This window comes from Xyrauchen texanus, chromosome 33, assembly GCF_025860055.1.
Source record: "Xyrauchen texanus isolate HMW12.3.18 chromosome 33, RBS_HiC_50CHRs, whole genome shotgun sequence".
NCBI classification, from domain to species: domain Eukaryota; kingdom Metazoa; phylum Chordata; class Actinopteri; order Cypriniformes; family Catostomidae; genus Xyrauchen; species Xyrauchen texanus.
Window position 1 is genome coordinate 30,748,477 of NC_068308.1, and position 15,200 is coordinate 30,763,676.

Consider the following 15,200-nt stretch of genomic DNA (forward strand, 5'->3'; position numbering starts at 1 on the left):
GGACAATCAACATTTTTTGAAGCCATTTAATTTCTATGTTGGTGTAGTTACAGCATTTATAGGGCATAGTATATCCTTATTTAGCTACTATAAGTAAATAGTACACAATGGATTGACAATTATGACCAACAAATCACTCAAACTTCTCCATGAAATCCAATCACAAAAATGTTCAAATGTCTTTTCTTACCATGGTGTCCAACAGACTAGTGCCATTCAGTGCGGTCCTCATTAAGTTAATGAATATTAATTAACAATTTCCAGGACCACACAGGAGGTCCTGCTCCATCCAATCAACTAACACTCTTCTCTCCTGTCCTTCCCCCCCTTTCACCCCCCCGGCCTAATAGGTCAGGTGGGGCATCACATCATTGGTAGCTGGACCGTCTCCAGGGGAACAGGGTTGGGGTAATTGCATGGCTCGATTTGATGACATACTTTTTATGCAAATGAAGGAGGGTGAGCAGGGACATGACTGGGGGGATACAGAGCCAACCAATCAGCTACTTCGAGGGTCTAAGCACAATTAAAGACTGATTTAGATAATGAGCTATTATCATTATGATGGGGCCGTTTGCATCATTATAGGCTCATTCTGTTATTAATATTATTGTTATTATTGTTTTTTTCCACGGTGACAATCAGGACCATCATCATTATGGCTATGATTATTGTTATAGTATGGTAGAGTTGTTGATGGTATATGTAAAGCTGTGTACACAGCAGAGTTATGCACAAGGTCGGCTATGGCTCGGCATATTTCTCTCTCTCTCGTTCGGTCTCGCACACACAGATTTGTTCAGTCATTCAGTTACAGTAGCGCTGGGTGCCAGCAGTAACACCACTGTGTTCACTGCCAACCACAATTACTGTTCCATTCTGCCAGCTGCCAAGAGCACCGCAGCTACAGAGCACTTAACCCTCACTGATACACACACACACACACACACACACACACACACACACACACACACACACACACACACACACACACACACACACACACACACACAATTGTACATGGTCTCATGTAGATCTGATAAAATACAGATATGTGGGGCTCAACTGACCATAGCATTTAAAAGGAAAAGGCATGCATACAAGTTCATATAAAAATCTTTAAACTATATTCACTCACTCACATTTATCATTATTCATTTAATGTAAATATTTATGTTAAGATCTATAAACATACCAAGAATGTACTCATTATTTTAAAGCATGTACATTAGATTACAACTTTAACACAAAGTGCACAAAAGATCAATAAAACAGAAATGTATTAAATGTTATCAGTGACTGGTGTGGAGCAGAAGAGCACATCGAAAAAATTTGATGGATGTATGGATGGAAAGAGAGAAGGACGGATGGATGGATGGACGGATGGATGGATGGATGGATGGATGGATGGATGGATGGATGGATGGATGGGTGGATGGATGGATGGATGATGAAGATGAATGAATAGACGGATGGATGGGTGGATGATGAAGATTAATAAATGAATAAATAGGTGGATGCATGATGAATGGATGAATGGACAGGAGGATGGATGGGAATTGAAATATCTCACCTTCATGTGAGTGGGGGAACCAGATCTGTGATGGGGCTGTGGAGTGAGGTCCAGTCCGATAGGGCGGAGACGAGGGGGATGATGGAGGTCCGGTTGGGTGGGTGGTAGGAGAACCCAGACTGCTGGCCAGAAACGTACCCATGAAAGAGGCAGAGGAGTTCCCTATCAGTCCACTGCCTGCAGGAGATAGAAAACTGGGGTTACAATCAGACAATTCACAATATGACCAAATTATTTGAAAATTATGAAGAGGACACCCATGGAAACATTACACCCATTATAAATAGGCATAAAGAATTGATAAATTCTGAAACATGTCCCAAATGTTAACATTCCTCCTTTTAAAAAATAATTCCAACAAAATAAGACAGAAACAGCGAAGAAAAAGTGAGAGAGACAGAAAGAGACAGATTAGAAGAGCTTTTGAAAGCATGCGGCCTGTTTCTAAGACACAGTTCCCATAATTAAGTCTCTGTGATCTCTCTGCCATAGCCTCTAAGCCCTGCTCTCTCTACACACTCTCACACACTTTGCAACAAGACCTACACAGGACAATAAGAAGCAGCCTGTAATACATCCTCATCCAAACACTCATTACCAAAAGACACCTACATCACCCTCCGAGAACTGATCAGAACAGACACAGAAAGAGAGAGGGAAAAAATATGAGGGTAATGGAATGAAAGTTAGATGTGGACGTGAAGATAGCAACCTCAGATCAACATACCTCATTACTTTATACATTCAAGCCAGCAAGGGTTAAATGAAATTCATTACACATGCACAGTACATGCAAACACATGGACAGTCATTACATTTTCTTAGTAAATCATCTATCTCTTGTTTCTCAACAACAACAAAAAACAAACCAAATTTTCAATGCTCCAATGAGTTTGATTAATGTACGTATCGATGCTATAGAGGTATGATTTAATAAATGTAAAATGTAATATAAAGATAAAGGCTCACTGGAAATGATTTGCACATGGATTCAGCATATTGAATAATCATATAAGTCTATTAAACATAACGTTTAATAGACAGAATTGTGTTTAAGATGACACATTACAACCGTTCAGCTCTAACAATTTCTGAAAGAAATTTACGAGAATAACAACACACCGTGAAATCATTACAGATGAAAAAGTACTATTTATGCGCACACTATATTGTTAGTTTCAGTGCATACTAATGTGGTTTCCTGTTTGTCTCCCTTGACAAAGACCCTGCCCTTGTGTCCTCTGAAACAAGCAACACCACCAATTAAACACAGAGGTGAAGGCGGGTGCGGTTTCATTTCCTAAACTGATAAAAGTTAATTAACGTGGGTGAGAGGGATGAGGTTAAGGAAGACGTTTATGGGTGTGAAATTACTAAATGACTGCTCTCTCAAGATAAACAGAGCACCAGGCCACAGCCCGAGCCCTAGGCTGAAACCCCAGCAACTGAAGGGGGTGGAATAAAGTCGAGAAAAGAGGGAAAGAGCAGCAGAATTACAGGTTTGGGAAGACGTTAGGCCGCCGGTGCCAGGGTGGATGCTGGCTTTCTTGGGATCAGAGCCGACAAGACACTTTGTCTCCTCTCGCCCACTCACTCCCCTTGTAGTGGGGGATGAGAGTAGCCTTTTGAGCTGGTCTAAGAACAGTTTCCCCTTACATGAAGCAGTGTGACCGAAGCCACAAAATTCCCAACACACATTATGACCGTCCTCTCCTCCCAAATGTCCCTACCACCTTCCCACAGGCTCCACTACACAAATGAAAGGCCTGTGTTCTCCAAGAGTGCTGCAGTCATCGGTAATGTATCACGGGTGTGGTCTCATCAATTCTGGAAAAATGCACGCTTTCAAAAACTCCAAGGTCTTTTCCAGAGTAGAAGTAGAAAAAACAGCCAATTTACAGTTAGTTGTGTATAACATAAATGGTATAACAAAGACAAAACATACCACATTCATCTCAACATGAGACTTAAAAAAATCTCCAGAAATGGCAAAAGATCAGAGATCCTGGCTGAAAAGGCCAGCAAATCATCATCATCATCTGGTAATTATCTAATTGTCCCCAGCATAGGTTACTGTTGTGCTGGTGCTCTCTGCAGGCTTTGTCAACTAGGTTTAACCAGTAAGTCTTACTAGGTCAACCAGCATCACAAGAAAAGATTTGCTGGTCAACCAGCTTCGCCATACCAACAGAGTTCCCACTTTTTTGATTAATACATTTTCATGACTTTTCCATAACTTTTCCAGGTCATTAATCATTTAGACCAATTTGTGAATTGTTTTGACTAATTAATTGAACAGAACTGACTCAAAAGAAAGATTGACTGACAAATCAGACATAACTATGATCTGCAAGCAAGTTTCCCTCTACACAAGAGCAATATCTAGCTCATGACATATTTTAGACAAAAGACAAACTGGAAAAAACTATATTCAGTATAGACATTTCCATGACTTTTCCATAACTTTTGGGACTTCACTAACTTCCATTACTTTTTCCCACCTGGAAAACACTGTTTAAATATTCCCTGATATTATCAGATTTTCCATGACTGGGGGAACCCTGAGATAAATTATTCAATCTAAAAGTTTGACCTGCACCAGACCAACTCTAACTAGCAAAAGATTTTTCAAGTCTAAGCTAGTCTTTTCAGCAGGGATGATGTTGTCACAATGAAAAAATAAAATTAAATCCACCCTGATCCACCCTGGTCTGATTTTAGATCCAGCAGTGGCTTGAATTTAACTACGCCTGCATGATTCAACTCTGCCAGCCGGCGTGGATCTGCAGCCTGAAGGCTAAAGAGCAGCTCAATTTCCAACAAGCTCCAGCATTCCCCAGCCATACCCAGCCCTCTCCTCAAGAGTACATACAGCCTTCTCTCTCCTCCCCCCTCACCGCTCCTCCTCTACGCCCTCTGCCAACTTCCCTTTAATGAAACGTTTCCTCTTGTTTGCTTTGCTTTATTGACTTTTTTCTCTATTTTTTCCTCCGTCTAGAGCATGCCGGTGGGCCGACCGTCAGCTGCAAAGGCTGAAATTATTGCCTGCGCCCATCCTGCTAAGCCCCCCCCTCCCCTCCTTCCACCGTCTCTAATAAACCAAACTGCAAAAATGAAACTCTGTTGGTACTGGAAAGGAGGGATGAGGCTGGATGAAAGGAAAGGATGCTAAGACGTCTACAGCAGAGATTCTCAAACTGGGGTCTGCGAACCCCCCAGGGTCTGTCTAAAATAGTCATAGGGGGACATGGAAAATTATTAAATTGTGAACAAAATTGCAAGGAATATAGAAGCAAATCAGCAATGAAAATTCACAATAAACTTGTCAAGAGCACTTTAATGACTGTATGTTATAAAAGGAATCAAAGTCTACCAAGTTACCACCCTAAATATTTTAGTGATGCACTGGCAGAGCATGTTAAACATGGATGGGTCAAATTCCTGTTTGTAGTTTATCTTTGTGTTTGCCTACATGCCATTACGTAATTTCAGATCACGGACAGAAGGACAGACAGACGGACAGATAGATTTAAAAAGAGGTTTAGAAAAGCTTGAGAAATCCTGTTCTAAAAACTGTTCCCACAAAAAGAAACGCAACTGCCAGCAGTTAGTCCAAATGGTGTGGGGCAGCACGGGGCAGTGCACTGAACCTTGGAAAGTCGCCACAGTCGCCATGGAAAAACTGCAGTCATAGTCATTACGGTGGGAATACAGTGTGCTATAAAGCATGTTACAGTCTTGTCAGGCGGATCCCCAAATGGAATGTGTGTTTATTTATGTCCGTGGTGCGAAGCGCGGCTGAACGGGAGAGAGTGACTCTTGTTCGAGTGCTTAAGGAAATCGGGTCATGTGCATACTAATCGCCTGATTCCAGGCTCAGAGCGACATTAAACCAATTAAGGAAATAAAAGGAAGAATCCTAAAGAGTGGGAGTCCCGAGTATGTCTGCCACACACACAAACACTCATGTAACTGCCAATTGCGCAAGTCTTGTCTTTGGATAAGAGTCCCCAAGCGCTGCACTTCAGCGGACATGTGTGTATGTGTGTGAGAGAGAGAGAGAGAGAGAGAGAGCTTGACTGGGAAAAGAAGTCAAGTCAGAGGTTTGGATTATGTGTTACTTGTTTAAATTCAGTTTTACAGAGGTCCAAATGAAGTGCAATCCATCAGCATGGAGAACAGCTCTGTGTTGTAATGGGTCTGTGTGTGTATATTAGAACAGCTGTTTCTCTCTCTCTCCCTCTCTTTCTGTCTCTCTCTCTCTCTCTCTCTTCACATGAGGATGTTTATGTCTGCCAGTGCTGAGTACTCAGTTCCACAGAGAGAGAGAGAGAGATAACACAAGTGCTGCTCCGGCCACAGGGGAGAAGAGAATAGAACAGCAAGAGTAATAAGAGTAGACACACCGAAACTGTGTGTGTGTTTCTCACCTATACAACTTACACTTTTGCGGACAAAATTTTCTTCCTTTCTCCCTTTCTTTTTCCTTCCTTCATTTTTTCTTTATCCTTTCTTCTTTTCTCCCTTTCTTTTTCCTTCATTTTTTCTTTATCCTTTCTTCTTTTCTCCCTTTCTTTTTACTTCCTTCCTTTCATCCTCCCTTTCTTAATTCTTTTTCTTCCTATATCCCTTTCTTTTTGTCCTTTCCTCCATTTCTTCCTACCTTTCAACCTTCCTTAATTTCTTCCTTCCTCCTTTCCTTCCTTTGTCCCTTTCTTTTTTCCTTTCTTAATTTCTTTCTTTCTTTCTTTCTGTTTCTTCCACCTTCCTTCCTTTCTCCCTTTTTTAAAAATCTTTCCTTCCTTTCTTTTTTCTTCCTTTCTCCTTTTCTTTTGTTCTTTCTCCCTTTTTTCTTCCTTCATTCTTCCTACCTTTCTACCCTCTAATGTCATCCTTCTTCCTTCTTTCCTTCCTTTGTCCCTTTCTTTTCTCCTTCCTTTCTTTCTCTTTCTTTTTTCTTCCTTCCACCTTCCTTTCTTCTTTTTTATGTTGTGAGTTGGAACATGACATAGATCGCGAGTGGAGGAGGGGCGTGAGAGACTTTATATTAAGGGTTTTGTCAGGGGAGTGGTTACCGCATGTATGTGTGTGTGTGTGTGTGTAGCGGGGGAGTCTGAGACTGTTTACACAGCTGGGTTCCACGCTCTCCTCTCAAACAAACTCACATCTCTCCCCCAGTGTGACACTCCAAATGCAGAAAACCCCAATATTTTCACAGTTCACAGTCATAATAAATAGCCTTTGGGAGGAAAGGAGGGGAGGGTCTATAGAAACAGCACACTTCTCTCACTGCCTGTTTGTTTTGCGTCTCTGTGCCATGACTCAGAGAAAAAAAGCCCATTTGAGGTTCTGCCGTACAAGAGGATATTTTGGATGTCATTCGGTTTTGGCCCAAATGCATGTGTAATCTAAACAGACATGGGACTATTTAGGGTAATCCACATGTAAAAGTAGCATTAGCCATTCATCATTTCTGTTCCTAAATGCACAGAAATGGCAGAGACAGGAAGGATTTTAATGAACATGACACTGAATGTATAACCCCGTTCCCACTGGAGGCCTGTACCCTGGTTGTGCTCTAAAATTACATTTGTCAGGATGCTGGTGGTAAGGCTTCTTGGCCAGGTGTTAGCTGTGATGTTTGTATGTAATTGCTGAAGAATGTCACACATCCAAAGTTGTTTTTCAGGACCACAGTCTTGTTTAATCTTATCCCAACTACACACTATGCTTTGACAGGAAGCAACAATCAAAGTCAGCTTGTGCCAGCAATAGTTGCCATTAAGCATTTTTGCAAATGCAACTAGAGTTAAAAGTGTGAAGAACATTCTCCATATTTTAAATAAACAGTAGTGATGAGCTGCTGTTGAGGAGGTTCCTCTCTTATGATGTCATTTTGAAAATATGTGCCAAATGGAGACCAGTTTTGCCGTTTTTAATTTTTTACATTCACTCTTGAATGTGTACTTACGTGTGTGTGTGTGGCACCCCTGGAATTCCCTGGTCATGAATTAAATTAGAACTCTGTGGAAGCCTCTTCCCATGGGAATCAAGACAGTTTAAGTGGGTGTGTGGTCCTGTGTATTTATGAGTATGTATCTCAGTCTGGAAGTGACTTAATTCCCAGAGGATTTGGACATGCCACACCCAGGTACTGCCACATACCATTATACATGTCTAAGTAAAGTGAGAAGTCACAGATATTACTATGGTATGTGTAGGGGTGTCTGCATAATGCTTGTGTCGTCCTGTCGCGGCATCATTAAACAGAGCTGTGCGGCCTCTCAGGATGTCAGACTCATAGAGGCATGAAATAATATGTCACAGAGGACGAACAGGTAATTTGAGAAAAAGACAATAGGAGGAGGGAGATATCAAACTGGCGGTAATGAAAGAAAAGAGCAGACAAAAAGCACACAGCACAACTCAGAAAACCATAGGGCCAAAGATCTTTAGCTGAAGTCCGACAGTCAGGTCTGTAGACAGAAGCGTTTGTGTAATCACAAGCTGGCGGGAACAACCAAGCATTTTTTGCTGGACAGTAAAAGTGCATTGTGCATGAAAAAAAAAAAGTCTGCTAACCACCCAAAGAGAAAAAGAAAACAATGACGGATTGATGCAAATATAAAAAAAATAGCCTTGTTTTTCATATAAAAATTTAGGCCGAAACATACTCTACACAAGTAACTTCGGCATAGCGTGTATTAAAGGAATAGTTCACCCAAAAATTACAATTCTGTAATCATTTACTCACCCTCGTGTTGTTCCAAACCTGTATGACTTTCTTATGCAGAATACATAAGGAGATGTTTTAATGAATATCCCCTTTTGTCTTTGCAATACAATGGCAGTGGACAGTGCCTCATTTTAAAGCTTAAAAAAGGATCCAAAAATCCATCAGATTTGTGCATCATAATCCATGTCTTATAAAGTCATACTGTACAATAGGTACCAAGATTTTCACTGAAAAATTATTGTAGTTCCAGTTTAAGCATAAGAAAGTCTTATGCTATGTCATAAGGGTCGGCAACCTTTTTGACATGGAGTGCCATTTTTAATTTTCCTGGTCAATGCTGTGCCGTAAGTGAAACGCTACCAGCTCATGGTGCACGAATGGCTTGCACGCACTGCACAAGTCTGTTGGGTATACTGCAGTCTCGCCACATTTTACCTTTTTGCTTAGCCTCCCATTCAGCTCATGAAAACATGCTGTGTGATCATGAGGAAGGACTACATCAAGATGGAGATTGGAATGCAGGTGTGGAGTTTATATAAATACATTTATATAGTGATTACAATGCTGGCACACGTGCCATAGTTTGCCGACCCCTGATGTAAACTGTCTTCTTCTACGGTCAGTATTCTCTTTCAGGTTAACAACTGTCATGGTGGAGAAAAAGTTTAAAGATGATTTTTCAATAGATACACACTTATTAAAGCAAAAACTGTTGGCATGTTTATAGCAAGCTCTCATATAAATACACATTCAGGTTGGCAAATGGCACAAAACCAGGAGGACGTGTCCAACCACATTTTCAAATATGATAAATAACTGTTCTGTCTCCACTGCCTGATCAATTAAAGACATTCCAACCAACCGGGTGCATTTCACTTTTCGGCCCATTTATTAGGAACATAGTGAATTCAAACAAGCTGCCAATCAAAAATCCCACCCGAGAATCTAGAATCTAGATGAGTACATTATGAGAAAGTGTGTGTGGGGAAATGTGTATTTGTGTGAAAACGTGTGAGAGAGATAATAGTCAAACAGAGCAAACTAAACAATAGCGGCGATGAGCAGACAAACACACACTCCATGAAAAAACACACACATACAGACTGTTCCTTGCTGGCACTGCCTCCCTTCCATTTTAATGTATGAATGTTTGAATCAACTCCCTTGTGTGAGAAAACACCCTTCTCTGATCAGCAGGTCTCTAAAATCACTCCTCCTTTGGAGCAAAACTGAAAGAGGAATTCATTTCCATCATCAGAAATAAGTTTGCACAGACAGTAATAAACTCCTTCACTCCTAACCATGGCATGCCTGAAGAACAAAGGGTCAAGAGGGGCAAAGTCATCTTTTCTCCTCTCATGTTATTCATGCTAATCTACCCCTCCTAAAAAGACAAGGTGGTTACTAGAATATGTGGCGTTTTGCATAAATCTGCTTAAGGAAATTGCTTATGGTGACTAAACACTATTTCTGGAGTCTCTTGGTAGACTTATTTTAATTAAGAATAACAAGACTTGTTTTGGTCCTGAATGACTGTGTTTTTGATCAAATCTGAGTGAAATAATGACTCACAATGTTCAAAATGACACTCACTGAAGTTACTGAAATACATGAAATCCCCACTAGTAATCTTATCTTAAGGACAAAAGGCCCCAAATTTTTTTTTACAAATCATCCTTGGTAAGTTTTGCTAGTAAATAGCTTGGTTTTCAGTTTGCTAGACCAGCACCATCCAGGAAATCCATGCTAGTCTAATCTCCACTTGTGTTCCACAGAACAAAGAAAGTCATGGTTGAGTAAATGATGACAAGGTCTTTGGGTGAACTATCCTTATAAGCAGCTGTCTTATCTACATAGATTTACACCTGTCCAGATCTCGGGCCTATCGACTGTTACTCTTCCGCCGTATCATCCTGGACTTTAATGAGGAATCTCAGCTGTCATTCTCTCAGGATCAGCATCTTGCTGTCTCCATCACTTCATTGTGTTATCTTACCAAACATCATCTATGTTGAATTGTCAATTTTTGCTCTGTCTAGCTCATTAAATCTTTCTTCCTCCCTTTGTCACTTCCTGAGGCTCCTCTGCTGCAGAAAATGCTGTGCTACTGGCTAGCACTCTACGCTCTAGCGCTTATGGTAAACTCACACACACTTGCGCAGCCTCATAGACATATGGATGCTGTCAGCCAGCCTCGGCTAGGCTAATTACATGCAACAAGCAAAGCCACCATTTGCTTGGGGAACGATTCAATTGTCTGCTATGAGCATTTGTTTTCATGCTAATCGGCCTGTTGTCACGAGAGCACTTTGGCTCAGGGGCCGAATATCATTCCTCGTCTCCCTCAATACACCCCCTCTCTCAGTCACCCTCTGTTCTATCCTGAGTGTCGGCATGGGAGACAGTGAAGGACTTATCCATTGATTATCAACTGGGGTTCCATAGAGTTCTCAGAATTAACTAATGACAAGATGCTTTTTAAAACCCAGAGCTCAGCATGAGCCTCTTCCCCAATAAATTCCTATGCTGGTCCAGACTGGTTTTTGCTGGTTTGGTGCTGGTTTAGTTGGTGAAAAAAATAAATAAATAAAAATGTCTTTGTCGAATAGTAGTTTGGTTTCATTTAACGTAATATGATATCATTTAACTCTAATGATGGTGAGCAAGAGCAGCATTTCAGCTCACGCCTGATTGAGGAGAGGAAGAAAAAACAGCTCACAGCTCACAGCTGTTGATGCCAGATGGGCTGGTTTGAGTATTTCTGTAACTGCTGATCTCCTGTGATGTTCACACACAACAGTCTCTAGAGTTTACTCAGAATGGTGCCAAAAACAAAAAACATTCAGTGAGCGGCAGTTCTGTGGATGGTAATGCATTGTTGAGAGAGGTCAACAGAGAATGGACAGACTAGTTTGAACTGACAAAATCTATGGTAACTCGGATGACCGCTCTGTACAACTGTGGTGAGGAGAATACCATCTCAGATGCTGGTTGGCGCTGTTTGGCGGCATGAGGGGGACCTACACAATATTGGGCAGGTGATATTAATGTTGTGGCTGATCGGTGTATCTTTAATGCATCCTTTATTAAAGTTCAAATAATAATGAAGCGGGTCATGTAAATAAACAAACTCTGAAAATGCGTAACTTACTATGCAGTAAGTGCTGCTTCTATAAGTCATGTGAAGTGACCCACTCTAAGGGGGAGAGATTGAAACTGCACCTGGCTGATGCACACTCTGGTCAACTAGCATTGTCTTGTTGCTGAAGCTGGTTGAGCAAGGAAGTCTTGCTGGTTAAGCTAGTTAAAAAGCCTGGTGGTGGGACATCAGCATACCAGAATCCCATGCTGTAGGCCAGCATCCCACACAACATATGTTGGTGATCAGCTAGGCTGGTCATTTCAACAGAGAACCCAAAGGGCGAGAACTGAGAAACTGAGAGAGAGGGGGAATTAACATGGAGTCAAGCCCTTCTGCTCTCCGGACTGACCCGGCATTCCGTTCCCCCAGAACTCTTGACAGCTGGAGGAAGAGGCCACAGACTAATAGATCTCTGTGGGCTACTGGACAGGCCAAAGGGATTCTAGATGGATGACTGAATGATGGTTTGTGCATTTTCTAACCAGAAATGACTTGTTAACAACAGTGCTATGGCAGTCCCAGTACAGGATTCCTCATGGAAAGACCAGCGAGTGCCTCTCTCTCGCTCACACTCTCTTTCTCTTCATAACATTTTCTCTCTGTGCTCCAAGCTGCTTGTTTTGATTCCAGTTCTTATTTTCCGTTGGCGCTGTACAGAAAAAAACATATTCCCTTTCCCATCATGCAGTTGCACTGATATGGAAAATTATTTCAGAGGCAGCCCGAACCGTAAACGCTTTTTTGTTAAAAGAAAATTCTCTCGCACTCTCTCACACCCACTCTTTCTTTTTTCTCTGTTTCTTTCATTCTCAGTTGGGAGGATATATTCCAAGACCTTGAGAGTGCACTCAGCGAGGGCAGTTTGTCTGGTCTGTCCATTCCACAAAGAGCAAGAGGTGAGAAATCCATTTAGCATATACAGTACAATACACTCTACACACACCTGAATCACACCAGGTGCATGCTTTCATATTGACCAGCTCGGCTAACGCGCCTCCATTCATTGCCTTCACAGGGGCTGAGTAAGTCTCGTTGTGCCACTCTTTGCTGGGTTATATTTTAGATCACCTACACTGCTGGTGGAGAATTTGACCCACTGTAAGCAGAGATTCTATGCCAGTTCAGAGCTGCCTCCCATGGGCAGAAAGACTCAGAGTCTGGGGGAAGAATGCCGCTCTATTTCATAGGTTGGAAATTCACAAGGCATGCAGCGAGACTGGAAAACAGGCCCAGTGTGAGACTGATTCCTGTAATAGATGACTAATACATTGCTTATCCTCACGCCACTGTGTGTTTGTGCATATTGGCGCTGTCTCTTTTGTCTCTTTTTTAACGCAAGAGCATGCGTGTATAAGAGTCTTCTCTCTGCTTTTCTGAGCATCTTTCCATCCTTTTTAATCTGGGACAGTACAGGAAACAGAAAGCCATGTGGTATGGGAGCATTTTAGGTGCTTTTGCCTGATGAAGAACAGAGAGGTTAAAATGTGGGAGTAATAACATTTGAAGCATTAATATCTGTGTGGACATTTGGCAATTATTTCCTTAAGTTTGCTGCGTTGTGTCCTGCAGAATCAACTGTGTTGAATGTGCACATTTTTTCTACAATTTCTGCATAGAATTACAACGCATAGGAAATAAAAATTCACAAATAATAATCAAATAAGATATCTTTAATATCAAGTATTTTTTTATTGTTTTTCCTAGACTGTGATGAGACTAAATGGAGAGCAATTTGAGATTTTTATTTAAGTCTGCTTCTCAGATTTTTCTCTATAGAAAAATCTCCTGTAATCTCACATCTCCTCTAGAGAGTCTGCAATCAAAAGTCAAAGATATCACAATGAACCCAATAATTTCTACACCAATTTTTCCAAAGCCAAATAATCTGATGTTATATGCATTAATTTCATAGTGTTATATTAATATTATATGTAAACAATTGTCTCATTTGTTTCAATTATATTTTAGGAGAAACATCTGAGACAAATTTGATCCTAGACAAAGTCTCATGAGCCATGAACGAGCAACCTCAGTGCAGATAAACGTATACACATGCAAGCATTATAAACCTAACATACACAACACATATGTATATCCACATGAATCCACTTTTTCCTGCCATATCTATAAAAAAAATAAAAAAAAATGGGATCAGATGGCTGGGTGGTCTGGCTGGGTAGGCTAGGCCAGACTGTCAGCTGGGTGGGCTCCCAGCATGAAGCCTCAGGGGCCACTAAGCCAGTACCCACACACTCACACACAGTGTGTCCAGAGCACAAGACTTAATTCTCCCTAAAGAACAGCACGTTTCAGAAGCAAGGACGCATAATGTCTGCACAGAACGGGATAGGGGGAAAACAAGTCTGATAAGGAAGGAAGGAATGAGAGGCGAGTGGGAGAAAAGTAACTGAAGAAAAAGAGTTTGAATGTATTTTGGTGTTGGCAGGATACAGTCTGAGAATGGCACTTATCCATTGATCATCCCACTCCCTCACTTCCTTAATCCCAGATCCTGTCTTTTTCATTATCATTTCAATCTTTCATTTCACCCCTTTTTTCCCAGCAGCTCTTGCCCTTGCCATCAGGCTGATTCTCACACTCACGAGGCATAGCACATCATCATTATTTTTAATCAATGTCCATCCAGATTATTTTCAATGTCTGAGTTTATTTTCATCACCAGTTTGGTGCATATGACCTTGGCCTCTTCCGTAGTGCTCATTGGTACAAAGAGACTGATTTTTGGTTAAATATTTTATATACATTAAAATACAAAATATACCTAGCTAGTAAAATATACGAGGATATAATAATATACGAGGATTGAGAACTGTGTTGGGGAGTGATTAACTTAAAGTAGCATCACTTCTAATTTAACAAAAAAGTAGCTAATAAACAGTTTTTCCCAGTGTAGCTTTTAGTAACAAGTAGCTTTTTTATTGTATTGCGCACACAGAAAAGTTAAAAATCGGACAAGCTCGCCAACAATTATGTCATCTCTTTCGAATGTAGCATTGGGAAGTCTGATTAATTTTAGTGAATCGGTTAATTTGGATGGTTCACGTAAATCAACCCTTTCAGAAAATGATTCAGCAATTCAGTTAAAACGTATTACTAACTTTTATGTCTTTTTGCAATTAAATGTTGTGTTAAATGCTGCTGTCATCCTAACTGAGATCCTTAGGGGTTTTGTGCCAAATGAAAACTGCTCTGGTTGTACAGGTAAAATGTAACATCTGTTAGGTGATTCTCAATTAAACCTGTCAAGAAAATACCCTGATCTTAATTTTCTTATAAATCAAAAGAAACATATAGAAAATGAGACATTTTCCCACCAATTCACTGCCTTTAATTTTAGCTGATTTAAATTTTATAAAATCAATGAACAACAGCCTTTTTTCTGTAATACATTTAAAAAATATGTCTCTGGTAACAAGAATTGGGGGGTATAATGTGCTTAAGCATCGTGAAAATAATGTCATAATGCAAAAAAAAAAATATATATATATATATATATATATATATATATATATATATATATATATATATATATATATATATATATATGACCAGGACATTTTCTTGACAGGTTTTGTGAAACCCTGTTATATATTTAAAAAAACTGATTTATTTTTTTAATTAAAGCAGGGATGTATGAAACAATATTCCATACTTTGTCGAGTTTCCCAGACCTCTTTTCTCTGACCCTGGGCCACGTCATCACTCCAGAGGCTTTTTGCAATACTGCA

At 40.5% G+C, this 15,200-nt stretch overlaps 1 protein-coding gene across 1 annotated transcript in view; it reads right to left on the reverse strand.

Annotated features, from left to right (window-relative positions):
• bahcc1b (BAH domain and coiled-coil containing 1b) overlaps positions 1-15,200 on the reverse strand; it is a 120,709-nt gene that overhangs the window by 67,530 nt on the left and 37,979 nt on the right. Inside the window, exon 3 of the mRNA XM_052102799.1 lies at positions 1,574-1,750. Within this exon, the coding sequence (XP_051958759.1) occupies positions 1,574-1,750 (177 nt within the window). The remainder of the gene's footprint in view (positions 1-1,573; positions 1,751-15,200) is intronic.